General features: G+C 50.0%; 1 protein-coding gene across 2 annotated transcripts in view; it reads left to right on the forward strand.

Annotated features, from left to right (window-relative positions):
* Positions 1-298: 298 nt before the first annotated feature.
* The window catches only part of LOC122370003 (glycogen synthase kinase-3 beta-like), a 36,828-nt gene continuing 19,446 nt past the window's right edge, over positions 299-17,680 (forward strand). The window contains exons 1-2 of one of the 2 annotated variants that reach the window (XM_043345219.1): positions 300-807; positions 7,600-7,696. In XM_043345219.1, coding sequence (XP_043201154.1) covers positions 7,690-7,696 — 7 coding nt within the window. In that variant the 5' untranslated portion in view covers positions 300-807; positions 7,600-7,689. Of the gene's footprint in view, positions 808-7,599; positions 7,697-17,680 lie in introns of both variants that reach the window. The other variant, XM_043345218.1, reaches the window with a different exon arrangement.

Raw genomic sequence — 17,680 nt, forward strand, 5'->3', positions numbered from 1 at the left:
TTGCCCCACTCTACCCTACCTACATTTGGTCGTAAAATGACCAGAATAATTATGACGATAGTTTTTATCGTCATTTTACATCTGTCATGGATTCATTACATTTGGTCGTAACTGGTGCTGATTGTGCATAAATTATAATTCGATTGTGCATAAATTTTATGCAGTCAAAATGTGGGCGATGTAAGCAATTTCGGTGTATCTTATTTACCGTAGCATTGACGTCACATCTTTTCTCGCAAAGTTTCGGATAGTCTCGTTCGTGGCGTCGAAAAAGCGGCAATAGTGATTGCCGCGGTTTCCTTCGTGAGCGATGATTTAGTGCGCCGAATATGTATGAATGTGCTGCGGAAGGTATCTGTGTGGTATGCGGTTGTAATTTTTACTTCTTCAATGCTAGTGATATCGGAGTTCGGGTAAAATATGAAAGAAGATATCAGTGATACCTATTTATGGAACTTTTAAGAATACAGTGCTGCACTGTTTTAGACTGCTTGGACATTTTAAGCAGTTAAATGTGCACTGATTCTGTACCCAACGTGTTGGCCTGGCCCTAATGCAAATGGGCTCATCTAAAGAAGTGGATGAAATTGTATATTGAGAGCTATTGATCTCTGGACAGCACATTGTGTGATAACTGAAAAACCATTATTGTATGACAACATTCAAGAGCGGAGTGGATGTGTCTCTAGTGCCGTATTCCACCCTCCTATGCAAGGATGAGTGGTCGTCCACGTACTACTTCCATGATTGAAGGGAGCAGCCAATCTCAAAATCAGCACCACAATTGGGGAAACGTCAAAGTCAGCAGTAAGTGTAGCTTCTGTTTCTTTTCTCTGCACAATCAGTTGCATGGATTTTGCTGTTTGAATCATGTATGAACCTTGATCAGTTGGTGACATACCAGGGAAATAAGCTAAAAGTAGAGCGCTCTATTTATTGCTCCTGCCCCATGTTGAAGAGATACCCCTAAAAGCGTGATCTTTTATCGGCCCTTACGCAGCAAGGCAGTACTTCTCAGACCGGTGGATGGTATCAATAGAAAGAGAATGCGTCAAAGATTAACATGAATTAATTAAAATAACATTAAAATGTTAATTAAGCGTGGAAATTAGTCCCAAACATAAGCTAATTATTGCTCCTACCTCGGCGACGGCGCTCCCCGCAGTCAGCGGAGAAGCTAAAATAAAAGCCACCATCCTCCTCCGTAAGTCAATTTTAGAGCGGCCGAGTGGGCCGATGCGGGGCCACCAAACTGAGATAAGACGTGGCTAGCAATTGCAAACCGCCATAGAAATCAATATCTTAAGACGCACAATATGGGATGATTACTCTGAAGCTGGAGTGAAAGCATGAGTAGATTGCAAGAAACGAAATGCATAGATTGGTTGAATTATGTACAATAGGCACAGTTCAGATGAAGCCATTTCTATGATGTTGACATATGACATAACCCTTCCTCTCCTCACCTATGACCTAAGTGCATTGGCAGTTACCGGCATAGTTTTTGAGCACGAGTGTAATTCGCCATCGGACCGCAATACATGTTGCTAGGCTGCTGCAATTACAACGAACATACGAATACTGCCTTCATTTGTAGACGTTTGTTTTTTAGGCGGTCTTTGACGTGCAAGGGGGCATACCTGTCGACAACTTGAGTTTCTCCGAATTTCAAACACTCCCAGAATTTCAATTCCTTATGCACTGTTGTAGGTACAGGCTACAGCTATGTTCACAAGTTTTCGTTTCCTCCTGTTCTAAAAAGGATATTTGTCGATTTCGTGCGTCGCTGATAGGAGGGTGCGTTTAATAATTAGGCCCAACGCTTTCTGCATCCGCGAGTACCTTCAAAAGGGAACAACAGTTTCCATTTATTACACTATGGGACATGTGACAAAATGACCACTGGAACACGCATGAAACGGAGCTCATATTCCTAAAAATGTCTACAATCATTTCTTTTCTGACACTATTAGCAAATACCATCTCAAGTTAGGTGGTTGACAGACAGTCAATGGAGATCTGGGGAGACTGAGTGATGCCAATTCACCACTTAACTGATAATGAGGGCCGAGGGAAGAGAAACATGCAACATGCACAACTGACAACTTGACAAGTGACAAAACACTACCACTATTGCGCAGTGCACAACAAATTACAGCAGCCAGCCCAAAAAATGCTTTTGGTGGCTAATTGCAAAACAAGTCACTAATAAATGTCTTAGTTGCAGCTGAACACTGCACAATAATCACACTGTTCACATTGAGTGAGATGCCACAGGTGGTTTGAATCACACTTTGGTTCAACTGCAAATCTGAAGTGTTGTCATGAGGTTCATGCCTCCATGATCACAGCACTTTGGTTGTGGTTGGCATAACACTAGTCTGCAGAGTTCCACATGAACTGCAGACACCTCATCTGGTGGTCTTCATGTTGCTCAACTTCTTCAGGAGGCAAATGTCGACCACCCAGCGGAAGCATGGTCCTGCAGAAAAGAAAGGTAATGCATAAGGTACAAACATTATCTGCTGAAACAGCCCTTCTGTTGGCTGTTATTAAACCTTTAACATAACATAACAACATGTATTCCATGTATATTACATTTGTTGAAGTAAAATACTGCCGGCTATTTCAAAACCAGAAAATGAAATTATATTGTGGCATAATTCACATGCTCAGCTATCAGTATCAAATAATAATTAATTTAATATTTGGCATATTCTAAATAACACATTCATAGAATATTCTACTTCACGTCACAAGGACTCACAATCTTTCTGTTGGGTGTTTGATTGACGCATTAACTAAGTTTGTCTTAGGTTTTATTATTGCAAGAAATTCATATTGCATTATTGTATCAAAATACTGCCAGCAATAACAAAACAAGAACATGAAATGTCAATGAGCAAGCCGCCTTTCCTAAAAATGGATTACTTTGAAAGGAATTTCAGTTTCTTTTAAGGAAAAGGAGAAATGATTATCAGGTAATTATCAGAAAACCACTCAACCAGCAAGTGGTTGGGTGGTTTCACAGCAAACATCAAGCCAAAACATATACTTACATTAATCTATCAATGGAGCCATTTGACTACTACAAGGATATGTGAGCTAAATAAGAATCCAATTATCCGATGTTGACTTCCTTGCAAAGTTTATGCCTTATTTTATGAAAATGTGTCACTAGAATATGATACTTATCATCGAATATTATTCAATTTACGATTTATTTCAATCGGAATGCACATGGAGTCCCGCGCCATTTTCGTCGACGATGAATATGATCGTGCTTCATGAAGAGATGAGGGGTTTCAATGGTCTTTCAAAGCAATAATTTGATGCAAAAATTTGTAGGAAATAATATAAAGCTGGTTCAAATGGCCATCAACCATTTAAAACACCGAAAATACTCACAACTCCGCCCCGACGACCACGCAGCACCGCGCACTCCACACTACTGGCACAATGCCAAAACTGCTGTCACAGCGGAAATGTTTTTTTTCTCGATTGCAATTGTGGAATTATTTATTAAACAGAAGATGATCTTTCCGAAAAACCGACTGATTTCATACACAGATGCATGGAAAATAAAAAAATCCCGGTAAGTTTATTTGTATTGTTTTGTCGATTTTGTCATGCTCCTAGTTTGCAGCCATATTTCGATATGTTCTACAGGGAGTTCAGAATTATTTCAGGACCAATCTTTTCCTCATTCATTTTCCCGTCGATCATGAAATTTTTAGAGCGGAACAATTAGTTTCCAGGCGGTCCGAGCGGTTTTTGTGAGAAGGGTGCAAAAATCGGCGTCATTTTTAGAGCCTCGACACCAGCTCAACACAGGACCCTATGGGAGACGATGAAGTAGCGGGAGCAATAAATAGAGCGCTCTAATTTTAGCTTATTTCCCTGGAGTGTCACCGACTGTGATGGTATTCTGCAATATTGATATTACTGCATGAATTTTCAGACTGCATGCCTTATCCTAACATCTGTTTGATTTAAGCAGTTCTTTATTCAATGTTTGACATGGTTGCAAGGGAAAATGTCTGGTTAAGCCAAGTTAAATGTTTTTGGAATGGTTTACCAACTAGTGTTGATATTGATCTGTATTAACAGTACACAGCTTGGGACTTTGAACAGAATTATTAGCTGAAGTGAATGGCTTCAAATTTATTATGAATCAGTTTGGTTACTCTTGGTAGAGTAACCAAAACCTGAGCACCAGAACCAGAATGAGCACCCTGAGAACCCTGAGCACCAGAATCTGCCTATCAGGGAACAGTACTTACCCTGGCCTTACAGGGCTGAGTGACTGTGTGCGGTAAGTGGTAACACTTTGCATATGCCTCCTTTAATTCTCTATGCATCATTGTTACATGAGCTACTGTTAACCCTCGCCCGCACATGCCATTTTCCCATCCTAGAACGCACATGGGGGGGGGGGGGGTTGCCACCCCCCCCCGCGCCATTTCGTTCCTGTTGGAGATAGAGCTTAGCAGTAAAGACCAAAAAGATTCTTTGGGAAGAGACGAATCCAATGATACCCAGTTTTACCTTCTCAGGTCAGTCATTGACCTTCCAGGTCAGGTCAAACTAAAAAATGTTGCTGTTTTGGGTCACCGTTGGATATCAAGTGCGCTGCTTATCAAATACCGATGACGATGCTGTTTTCTGGTGCCAAGCCAGCTAGAACCTCTTTGTCACACTATCCGACCAGAATTTTGCTGCTGAGGTCATTTCAGGTCAAGTTAGGTCAAGGTCAATTATATGTGTTTGTATGTCTGTGTGTGTCTGTGTGTATACTGATGTGCGCACCGATTGTTTTTGGGTCCATATCACATGAAATCATGATCTGAGAAGCTTTTACCAAAAATGCAGTCAAAAAACTTCACAAAAAGTAAATTCAGCTTGCCTAAAACGCAATTATCTTAGATGACCTAGGTTGACCTTGACCCTGACCTTGACCCCTGTACATCGTCAAACAACATGTTCCATGATAGATGGGAGGTAAGACTGGCAAAAAAGGCCGAAATCAGGGTGTCAAAAGCTCACAAGGCCCATGGCAAACGCAAGATGTTGAGAATTGGCCATTTGGGTCATGACATGACCTGAAAAACAAGGTCATATCTCCGAAACCAAAAATCACAGAAACTTGAAATTTTCAGTGGACATCAAGAAAGGATAGACGAGCAGCTATACGAAAAATCAGCCTTCTAGCTCTAAAAATGTTGAGTGCAGAGCAGAAAGACTGCCTGGGGGGGGGGGGGGTGGCAACCACCCCCCCCCATGTGCGGGCGAGGGTTAAAAGGTAATGCCTGATATTATGGGCATAATTCTTCTATGTGAATCATATGTGACAGTACATGTGTAAAATACATGTGGTATATGAACTTTCATAGTCAATTTCTAGGTATAGGTAGGTGCCAGCTGCTTTGGCAGAATTAGGTGCTTTTACTTCTTACATGGGTATCAATTTTGATTGAATCGTGTGCTAAGTGTTAGTTTACCTAGCTCAAAAGCTTTAAATTGCTATTGTATAAACCATCCCCATTATTGCAGGCCTTGCTTGATATTTCATTCCATTGATGATCTTGCTTTTAAAAGGAATAAAAGCACATTTGTTATGCATGTAGCCTGTAGGTACTTCCTATGCCATAGAATAGATAACCATGGATAGTGGATACAAAGGATGAAACACATTGGTGTTTGGAAGTGAGGGCAACATTTTAGAAGATTACTTATTTAAAAAAAAAACTGTTCACTTTGCCACCAGAAAGGAAATGGAAGCTGCTATTTTAAGCCATACCTAACTAAGTAAAGGAAGTGGAAGCAGAATGCTTATATGGAATTTTGACAGCATTCCAGAGTTGATCATTTGATTTTCCTTTCTGTCTGGTTTCCAAGCTGTAATATCATTTTAGTATTGATTTTTTCATGATGTCTAGTGTCCAAATTCTAGTATTGCTGAGTAAGTGTAAATAGATATTGTGTGCTTCATAGCTTATGACCATTTGTTTGTTAGTTAACTGTTCTTGACATACTCAGTCTGGTTATAGATGCTTGAGTCTATTTATTAAGCCAAAATATTGGTTAAGTAGCTCTGGAAGAGTGTGCTTGGTATGTAGTATTTACAGAGCCTTTTCTTTAATCAATGGCTAATTACTATGACAAATGTGTTATCACAAATGTCTTCTGTGGTGCAGCACATTTGACAGCAGAGCTGGTTGAAGTTGGACATATTTGATGGGTACCTACCTACATATTGTGACTAATTTACTAATTGACATGAATCCAATTAATTTTAACAAAATTGGTTAAGGTTTGGACGTTATTATGCTACCTACAATAACTATCAATAATATAATATCCTGGCCTAAATTACCAGGTTCCTTCCTTTTGCAGTTTATTATACACATATTTGTACATTTGCTTAGTTCCTGTTTCAGCGTTTTCTTGCATTTTATTTGTTTAGAGGTAGTTGTGGATAGCTAAGCTTGGGCACTTTGTTATAAAAAATAATGAGTTTCATCTCAACTAATATTTGATATTTTCCTCACTTTTTCTTGAAATCCTATGTTCTTTAGGAGCCCAGAAGTTCGAAATTCATGTGTGACTAATCCTGCTGTCTCAGTGGGGAGGGTTAACGATACAGCTCGCTCTGATGCTAAAATATAAAAAACTGTGCAGTCCCATTTTTAGACTTGAAAACTGGCCATGGAGGTGGCGCTTCAGAAGAGCCAAACCCATTTTATAGTGGGTTTGAGCTTGTTGTCCCCTAGGGGCTAGGTGTGTGCGCGCCAGGCGAGCGGACTGCCACCGCTGCCGTGTCAGTGTAGGCGCCGGGTATGAGGCCGCTGGGGACACCTCTGACTGCGGCGGGAGAGCCGTGAAGCTGCAGTGTCATAATAGGCCGTTAGATGGCAGGTGGTGATGTGTACTGTTTATCCGAGTAGCCGTACCATGCGACGGGGCCGTGAGATGGAAAACTGGTGTCCCACAGCCAGTTAATCTTGTTAGTACGGCGCAAATTGATGGCCATTGGTCAGTGGTTATGCTGATGTTGTGCTCAGGTGGAAGTGGGGAGGCGATTGGAAATGCCTCCAAATGGCTTTGTGAGAGATGCTGCGACATTTCGCGTGGGTAGGCTGTAGGTGTCGATAAGTCGGATACCGCGGATAAGCTGCGGCGGGTTTTATTGAGCTGCAGACCAAAGATACCAACATAGTCCTTGTCTTGACTCCTGCTCCTATTTTATGACCTTGTGTAATGTCTGTTTGTGTCTCTGTGTCGTTTGCTTTATTTTATTTACTGTGCATTTTTTTATGGTTTATCCGTGCTTACTCTCTATTCTCTGGTCTAATTGGCTTACTGTAGGAGCGGCGGCATAGACGCGTGGGCTGCTATCTGCTCAGCTGAACGACTATCTGTTGCTCGCCCCGCGATGTCGCTGGCTGGGTCGCAGGCTTGCCGCGCTGCCCGAAGGCGGTACTCGCTACGGCTGCCCGTTTGCCAGCGGTCTCTGCTGCGCGGACCGCGCGCGCCCCTCGCTCGCTCGCTCCTTGCCTGCCGTGCTCTGCTGAGAGAGGGCTGCTGTGTCTCCCGCAGGCGCCGCCGCCAGTTGATCAGCGCCTCTGACTGTTGCGCCGCGCGCCGCCACCTCCTCCTAGAGGCAGAGCGAGCGAGCGAGAGAGAGCGATGGCAGGTAATGGTGGCAGTGTCCTGGTCCGTCCGTCCGCAGGGGCCTCCTGACCGCACGCTGGGACCGCCACCCATCTCCGCGGGCCATCCTATGTCCCCACCGCCCCCAGATTTGTCTCAGATTGCACGCTGACTGCTTCTCTTTATTTATCCTAAGTCGTAACTGTCGAAGGCATGATGCGTAGCCTTTCGTAGAAGGAAACCTAATGACGCTTACAAGTGAGTTTTGCCTCGCCGAAAAATGTCCCCGTCTAAAATGTGATTTGAATTATATGAATGTTTTGCCCAGTAGTGTCTGAGTTGTTTGTTACAGTGCATCTAAATTTAAGCGTCACATGATAATATTTTCGTACTTGAAGCGGACATGTGGAATGGAAAGTTATCTCAGACAAACAAACTATTTCCTTTTAAAGACCTTCCAGTTTTCATGTTCCCATAGATAACGACCGATATTTTTATCTAGTAACCCTTGTCCCCGCTTCACTGGCCCTTGTTCCCTGACCCTTCCTGTTGTTCTCGCCCCCTCGCACACCCTACACTGTCCTCTCCCCACCCCTCCACTTCCCTGCTGTACCCTTTGACCGGTTGCCTCGCTGACCTTTGCCCAGTGCCGACCCTCCTGTAATCTGACGCCGTTGACCACGTGCTGTGTCTCCTCCCGTCCTGTCTTTCTCCGCTTACTTGAACACCGCGGCATGGTTCGCTCTCATTTTCACGCTCTGGTGATAGACTGAACAGGCTGTGGCTCTGACTGTCGGGAGCGTTACGGTTTATACGCTGAGCTGGACTACTTGACGTTACTGGTCTTCTCGGCGTCATTTTTTCTTTTCCATGTTTCTGCCACTAGGTGCACATTGCAGAAATATTCTTCTTTGCAGATGACGCTGAATCTACGTGATCTATGCGTGCTTTCTTTATAGTGCGTCACTTCGTATGTTGCATCTCTCGTCACCATGACTAAACGGTGCGTTGGAGTGTGCCGCCTCTTCAGCAGTATTCTGGGAATCGGTCGCGCGCCTATTAGAGCGCAACTTACCGTGGAAGACGGGGCTCGGGTGACTCAGTTGGCTATATATAGGAGCATGATCGGAACTCCGCATTGTTCAACAACTGACACTGGCTCCGGTCGACTTACCGCATTCACCAGAAGCGCGCCGAGGGTGGAGTCGTGCACTTCTCCGTAGTCTGCCATTTGGCTTCATTGTTATGTCTAGCTGTCAATGAACATCCCTTGGACTGGTCGCCAGCCCATGGTGACATGCTCATATTCTGGCCAGGGCTCTGCCACGCACAGTCGCTGGGGGAGGGGAGAGTGTTTCGGACGCGTCGCCCACATACCTGGCAGCGGCACTGTATAAACAGACGGTCTGACGGTCTGGGGCAGCACGATTTAGGTGAAACTCGAATCCATGTTTCGGGAAAATGTGTTACAGCAGCTTCACAGCCGGGCTGCTAAAATTCGGGTAAAGAAAATTGGCGAATGTCGTGCCTCCAATGGTGCTTTACCGTTTAACCCGCGCACCGACGGGGGTCTGCGCCAACTTCGCACCGACGGGGGGGGGGGGCGGATGTCTCGAGAACGAAGCAAGATATCGACAAGCGGTAAACGGCATCGGATACGCACGGCCAAGATCTACAATTTTTACTAAGGTCATTTTCAGGTCAGGTCAAAGATGACGTCACAGGGGTCGAAAAAGTCAAAATGGCGGCGCTAGATATGGAGAGAGTTTTTCTAGAATAACTTTCGAATTAGTCAAGATAGGAACAAACTAAGGGCATCATCGTGATCCTCTCGTCAATCCGCATCGAATGATATATGTTGACCTCGAAAGGTCAAGGTCAAAGGTTGACCTCAGGTCACGTGACCTCGAGGTCATCATGTATATCATTCGATGCGTCTTGACGAGCTGAACACAATGAGACCATCCACGCGTCTGTATCTTGTTCCTGTACGGAGTTATTAGCCAAAAACCTTTGGTGACCTTTGATGACGTCACATGACCTCACAGCTGCCCAACAGCAAAACAGACCTCAAGGTAGTGAAGGTTGATCGTATATGAAGTCATGTATGGTATATGGGGCCATTCCGACCCGTTTTAGTGGTAAAAACAGGGAGTTGATTTTTCCCCCATTGACTTATAATGGGGAGGTCGCGAAATTGACCTGACCTTAGGTCACCGATATCAAAATTCCGAGATATACAAATTGTAGCTACTAATGATCTAATAATATCCTGCGACTTTCAAAGGCCTCCGACATCTACTGTAGCTCTGGCACGGTGACAAAGTTGCAAAAAAGTGATTTGAGGTTGGGTCATTCAAAGTGACCTGGTGACCTGACCTTAAAAGGTAGGAGGTTCAAACTTGCACACCATGTGTGAAATTGATGAGGTTATAGTCATACCAAATTTCGCGGCGCTACGCGCCGCGGTTTTCCCGCTATTCGCGAAAAACCTCAGGGGGGGGGGGGGCGGATATCCGCCCCCCCCGTCGGTGCGCGGGTTAAAGCTCATGCGCTGGACTTATGAATCGTAACTACGCTGGTATTTCACCAGGCACTACGAATCCACGTTATGCGGCCGGATGCGGCCTTTCCCGTGTGTGGTTGGACCGTTGCTGGTGTGGCGGGCCGACGGCCGATTGGCCGGGCGGCGGCCGGCCGTTTTGGTAGTGACGTCACTGGACTGAATAATCCATGGGGGTACTGTGCGGTGTCAGGGCTGGTTGGGCGCTGTACCGTGCCGTTAGGACTTCGGTCGGACAGAACAGGAGAGTCGTGGTGTGGTGTGGTAGGATTGGTATGGTAGTTTGATAGCAGCCGTTCCTGTCGCATGAATTTCACGCGTCTCTGGTGCCGACTGGGTCGTCTGCCTGCGCACTGCGCGTAAAGGTCAGATGCGGGATGGGTCAGTTCGAAACTCCCGCATGGTTTTCTCATTAGCGGTCCCGAAGCACAAACCAAGTTTGAGTGATGCAGAAAGAGCTAGGATGTCGCCTTATGGTGAGGCGCGATGCCGTGTCGCTCGGTCTGGCCCGAGCGGCGTGTCGTGACTCCGTGTAGCCCACTACTGTCACCCCTCGTCTGCCGTGGTGATCCGGTGCCGGGCGGTGCCGTCCCACCAGAGCCCCGAGACCGCGCGCCCGGCTGCCGGCGGCGGTGGGCGGGCCGCGGTGCCGCCGGCCGTCTCGGTCGATCGGAAATCGGCCACCATCTGCCGCGCCGGTAGCGCCCGAGGGCACGCCCCGGTCCGTCCACCGGCAGAGTGGGCGGGGACTGGCCCGAGAGCCGTGCCCCGGGGGCCGCCGGGCTCCGGTTAGAAACAGACGGCTACGGGTGACAATGGGTGACACCTGGCCGGACCCCGCAGGGTATCGGCTGGCGCGCGGAGAACAGCGAGCGTCGGTCGGCCACTGGCGCTCGATGTGGTCTGCCGGTGCATACTCAATGAAGGTAGCGGACCGTCTGGTTCGATCAGGTTTCCTAGGTCAATGTTTACGCTTTGATCGATGCCAGATACATGTAACGCGGCGGTCGTTGGGGTGGACTCATCTGGAACCGTTTGATAATCGGCTCAGTCCCCTTAGCTGGTGGGTTCCGTGTCCGTCTGGGTAGCTTTTGGTGCGGACTGCCGGGCACCGTCACTGGATTGAGCTATGCCCAGGGCATCTGTGTTGGACTTACAGCCTGAATATCTGATAGACACGCTGGGCTAGGCTGGCTGGGCTGACGGAGCCGTTGACAAGACAGTGAGCGCTCGGGTGGCTGATCCGTGCTCCCCAGGCACGTGCTCGTCGCTCCCGTGCCGGTGTCGTTCGAGGCGCTCAGTGACGCACCGGGCCGGCGACAGCGCGCGCCGTGTGCCCCAGAAATCGATGACGCGCCGCGCGATGTTGTCAGGCGACTGTGATTTGCGCCGGTACGACGAGCCCGGTCCGGCCGAGCGCGGCTGCAGTGCCGGCGGCTGGCCGAGCGAGCGCTGAGCTCCATCAGGGGCGATACACGAGATGAAGGGCCGGCCGACAGCCGGTGTGAACAGCTAATGGGATAGGGGAGTTGATGAGCGTTTTATCGCTGGGAGCAGGCAGTTGAGTGCTATTGTAGATGTGACCTGGCCCGTGGCACACCGTTGCCAATTATCTAGCGGCTGGTGACAGAAACGGAGCTGCTCGTCTCTGAAACTTTGTGTGAAGCGGAGATACTGTCACCGATGCAAGTTCTCTTTCGAAACGGGACGGCTTTGCTCACTACATGGATAGAATGACAACTCCGCTTTAGCCTGCTTACACCAGATAATTCAGGAATCAGTAGTAGGTATTTTATTTCTACGGTGGCTGGCCGGCGGCAAAATATCTGAAGCCGTGACCTACCTTTTGACGCATGGCTCTATATTGGCCGCGCATGTCACTGCCCCTGCTGACGTCAGCTCTCCAAAAGTATCACTGCGATGAATTGCCTCACCGGGATAAACCGGGCAACATTTCCAGACTTAGAGAATCGTCGACAGCTTCTCGGGATTAATCGCTTAATCTCCTATCAGGGTGGACTTTTGCGGTATCCGAGTTTAGCGCTGGTCTCTCAGACCTCCAGCCCTGGCCGGACCGTCTCCTCGGAGCACGGATGGCTCTCAGTGGCCGTCTGCTGGAGCCGCGGCAGCCGGGGTCGGCCGGTCGGCCGAGGCGAAATGCCCGGAATCTGGGGCTCGGCTACGGTCGATATTCATCTCGATTAGCCGGCGCTCATTTCGTCCGATGATTGCACTTGTGGCGGTTGGGGAGAGGTGGGGAGGGGGTGCTGGGGGTGACCCCTCTCCCGTCCCCTCCGATACCGACCCAATGTTCGCGAGCGGCGCCCGTCGGCGGCGAGGTCAGGCTCTTCCAGAAATAGCGACTCAGGCTGAGCTAACGTCGCGACCTGAGCGTGACCGGGCAAAAAGCATTTGTGCTTAGCTGCGTTCCAAGGGATGCGCAGACAGGCAGCCCAAATAATCATGCTCGCATCAGCGTAGGCAATGATAAATGCTGCCGTACGGTTGTTAGTAGCTCCTGTGTGCAGTTCGCGCGGGCTTTTTGACGACCTGCACTGTGCAAGTCTCAGAAACCGTTGGTACCCCGGTGCATCCGTTGCAAACTGACTACCCACATGCTAGGCATGCGGGTGGGTGTGTTGGTGTCCGGACGGTAGAGGTCACCGGACAGGGAGGGTAAGGGTATTAGTCTGATGAGTCAGCCGACCCCGTCCAAACCGGCGGCTGACTCGTCAGCAACTGCCGAGCCTTCTCTGGGCTTTCCTTCTTACGCCGAGACTTTGCAAGCAGGGGTGTCGATTTCTCAAAATGGTTGGGGGTGCTCAACCCCTGCACCGGGTGAAAGATTGCAGCTTTGCCATGGGCACAACCGTACAAGGCATGGTTGGGTATCCCCATAAGGTACTGATAATCCCGGGATTTCCACTAATATTTCCCAAAGGTTGAACGTTCTTCAAAATCATTCTGCTCGTCCTAGTACTTGGCTACCTCATTACATAAACATCTTTCCGAAAAAAAACGCGTACATTTGCCGGCAGCTCGGCAGCAGCCCCGGCACCTCTGTAATAAGGTGACAAACCGGTGACCGCGATTAGCACCGGTGCAGCAGCCCCTGCGGTCCACAGGGGCGGACATTGCGCGGGAGGCAACGGTATAGCTACGAGGCTCTGGCGTTAATCAGACGATCACAATAATCGTTGAAAAAAATGACAGGTGATCGCATTTCGATATTTATGGGATTACGATTTTCCTCAGTGGCGTAGCCAGGTGGGCCCGTGAGGCACATGCCCCCCCGGCCCCCCCATTAGGTTCAGGGGCCCATCGGGTTATTCGGGCCTGAGGGGCACTGCGGCGCCAATTGGCCGCTGAGGGTCCAGGTTGGCTATATTTGGACTCAGAAGGGCCCCACAGGGCTCGTAAGAACACCTCATGGGCCCACAAGTACCAACATTAAGATCTCCATAAGGGCCCAAGCCAGCCTCTGAGGGCCACTTGCCGGCCTCTGGGGGTCTTAACCGGCCTATAGGGGGCCAGCTCTAGGAGCTGCACACCCGCCTGTAATGGCCCCACACCCATTTCTCTGAGGGCCCCTATAACGGCGACTGTGAGGGCCCTCACCGGCACCCCTGAGCGCCACACCGGCGTCTCTGAGGGCCCCACACCCCTAACTCTGAGGCCCTACACCAATGCCTTTAAAAACCCTACATGGGCGGTTCTGAGGGCCCTTGTCAGTTACCAGCGACCCTGACGGCCCCACACAGGTGACTCGGAGGATCCCAGCGGCGTCTGAGCGCACCATGCCAGTCTCTGAGAACCACACAAGGCTCCTGAAGGCACCGGTGGCCTCTTGATATCTTCTTGTCGGCCTATGAAGGGTCCATTCCGTAACAGCAGTTCTGAAGGCCCCACGCGCGCCTGTGATGGCCCTAAACCAGTGTCTCTGAGAGCCCCCACAACGGCGCCTGTGAGGGCCGTCACCGGCGACTGTGAAGCCCCCACACCGGCGCCTCCAGTCCGAGGGCCCCACATTGCCATATCTGAGGGTCCCACACTAGTGCCTCTTAAGGCCCTATATCGGTGGCTCTGAGGGCCCAACATCGTAGCTTCTGAAGGCCCCACAAGTGCGCATGTGACGGCCACCCTGCCACCGGTGACATTTGAAGGCCCCACACCGGCGACTGAGGGCTCCATCGGCGTCTAAGTCCGTTCCGGTCTCTAAAGACGACCCCACAGGGTTTCTGAAGGTACCACAGGCCTCTGATGGCCCTTAGCCGGCCTCTGAGGGCCCGTCGCCGGTCTCTGGAGCCCCCTGCTGGCTTGTAAAGGGTACGCGCCAGCAGCTCTAAGGGTCCGACACCCGTGTACGACGGACCCACACCAGTGTCTTTACAACTTAACGTCTTTTTTCGCTCTTCTTCTTAAAACTAACTTTTCTGGCTTTACATCTTTATTTCATGCCTTGTAAATTGCGTAATTGTTTTATTTTTATTAGTGAAAGACTGCAGAACAATTATTTTCCTCAAGCAGAGTTAGTGGGAGTTATTGAGGGACAAAATCATTGGGGGTGCCCGGAAAACCATTGGGGGTGCTCATTTGAGCATTGGGGGTGCTGCAGCACCCCCAAAGGTATACAAATCGACACCCATGTTTGCAAGTCTGATCTTCGTGGGACTTTCCAAGGCATGATTGCATGCAGTGGTTTGTACATTATTCCGTCCAATTAATTTGAATTCCCCGGTCGCTGTGGTGTCTGTATTTGTCCTAACAATCCCTGCGTCAGTATGCTAGTGAATGCCTACCCGAGTCAGCACGTTTTTAGTGTAGCGTCTTCAACCTCAAAGGTCCCGTCCCCTGTCTCTGTGGTTTTTCACTACTTCGGTCTGTGCGGCTGCGTTCCGGGGTGCACGTGCCGCGGTTTCGCCGTGCCGCTTGCCGTATGTATGCCACTGTGTCAGCCATCGATCGGCGGGGCCGATGGCCGCGCCTGTCGGTCCGCGGCGTCACTGTCCAGCCGGACGACCCGTCGCTGTGCGCCGCGCCGCGCTCGCCAAGGTCGCACCCGGTCGTCGCCAGCAGCGCGCCACGCGCGAGGCCCGCCGCTGCCGCCGCCGCCGTCGCCGCCCGTGGTTGCCAACGCCACCTGGGTGCCACAGACGGCGGTGACGTCAGAACCCGCCCCGCTCGGGGGCGGTGGGCGCTGGATTGCAGCGGAAACTGGCACCCGGTGTCGCGGCTTGGTCAGCTAGATGACGGCAGCAGTGACGGCGGCTGTGACACTGATGTCGGGAGACGAAAATGTAGCGAAGAAGTCACGACGGAAAATTACTCAGGAGTGATGGTTTTTTTGTGTTAGAAGGTTCGTTGGTGAATGACGATTCTCGAGTTCAGGCTGACAGATTCGGGTGGCTGAGAAAGATCATGTCCACGGAGGAGCTTCTTGATACTGAAAAGCCGGGGGAAGGAGAATGGCCTAACGTGGGCGAAGTGAAGCTCAACTGACAGACTGCTGAGTTTGATATTCGGAACATAGAAGTTTCTTACTTTTGAGTTACGATAGAGAACATTGCAAACTGGGGCTGGGCGTGATATGCTTTCTGCTTTCACATGGTTTGATTTGTTAATATCCAATTGTCCGGATCCCGAAAAATTCCCGCTGTCAGCAACAGGAGACATGCGGTATTGTACTGCGCTATCCTTGCTCTCCAGCTTACCACATTTGACGTCATCACCGGCACAGCCATTACCGGTACAGCCCACGGCCTCCGTACCCCATACCCCGAGCCGGGAGCGGCTCTCTCAGACGGGCGGCCGACTGACCTATGGCCGGCTGCGGACTGCCGCCCACAGTGGCCGCGCAGGGACGCGCCGGGACCTTGACCCGCTCCGCGTCGGAAGAGCGCAGTGTCGAGACTGTGGGCGAGACACGCCACGGTCAGCTGGTACAGGGCGGCCTCGTGCGCTGGTGTAACGTGATGCACGGAGAGGCGTTACGGGTGTAATGTGACGCAGTGAGAGGCGTCACGAGCTGAAGTTACGCTGGGGAGGATGGCTTCCAGTATTGATTGTTCCCCTGACGGCAGTCGCCCCCTCAGCGACTGTGTCGTCATCGTCGCCACTGCCTGTCAGTCAGTCAGTCAGTCAGTCAGTCATTCAGTCTGTCTCTGGGTGAATGTCGCGCTGGTGAGGCGTGACGTTAGGTGATCGAACACCGCCATTGGTAGGGACACTCATTGAAAGGGGCGTGGCCCAATGCGTGACGCCCGGCCTTTTTTGAGCTCGCTGCTGTCTGTGAGATTGTGACTCATTGGCTTGATAGGATGGTTTTCTGGGAGGCTGGTATGACACGGGACTCTTTGAGGCTGATTTTCGGGCTAGTGTAGTTGCGGTGGACCTTGTCACAATCGTGAACCGACTGTAATGGTAACTTGACGCAGACAGACGGGCTTTTGGATGCTGGACAACACTGCCCCCAGGACACGTAAAGCGGCCTTGCGAACGGCCCGTGATGCGCCGCTGCCTGTGAACTTTCGGAGAGTCTCACGTTGGACAGGAGATTCTTTACTACGCAGTGGGCTGACGTAGTCCCACGTGCATAACTGCATAAGGTGGAAACAGCTTAATTTGGGCACGAATAGCCGCGATGATCTTGGCTCTAGGCTCCAAAGTAGGTGACCTTCAGTTCATCCTCTTCACAGGTGCTTCGGAGTTCGAACCATCGGCCTTTGGTCAGCTATCTCACGTGAACACCCGATCGTTCACGATGGCCAATGGAGTTTTCATGAAGGCGAAGGGCGTAGGGTGAGCTCCTCCACCTTCCCGTCTCGAACGTCCGGTGCTTTTCCCAGGGTGGTTTTGTTTTTGACGGCGGCATTGACCGCGCTGTTCGTATTCGCTCTGGTGCTCGCCTGCTCCTCTGCTATCAGTGGAGTGGTACTTTTGAAGTGGCCCGTGCTCATCAGCGCTGTTTGATGTACTAGCTGACATTGGGTGCCCGGTGGAGGTGCTTCCTGCACGGAGTCGGCCGGTTCGGTCCGTTAGTGGCGGCCCCGCGTCCAAGGCCGGCGGCGCCAGCCGTGGTGGGCGCCCCTGTTACAGTGGACAGACAGCCCGGTGTGGGCAGAACGGGCCGGACTGCACTTCCGGTGTACGGGGGATCTGAGGGCTGTTTCACCCGATGTTGCTAACTAACGTCGCACTAAGGTAGAACACAGCTTTGTTGTTTCGACTTCTGACGCCCTAGCAGCTGTGGGCTGTATTCATTCCTCCACTTAACTAACTTTATCACTCCTTCGTGTTTCTCAGTAGCATTTAAAAGCTCAGATAGCATTTAAAAGGACGCCTGGCCTTCGTAGAGCCAGCTGTCTGTGTACCTATTAAATGCCACAGGGGAAGCCGCGTTTCACAATAGGCTGGTGAAGTGCAGCCGATTTTCCTACACCTCCCCTCGCCTTTCTGCCGCGGGCC

Source organism: Amphibalanus amphitrite, unplaced genomic scaffold (genome assembly GCF_019059575.1).
Source record: "Amphibalanus amphitrite isolate SeventyFive unplaced genomic scaffold, NRLGWU_Aamphi_draft 001089F_arrow, whole genome shotgun sequence".
Lineage (NCBI taxonomy): Eukaryota > Metazoa > Arthropoda > Thecostraca > Balanomorpha > Balanidae > Amphibalanus > Amphibalanus amphitrite.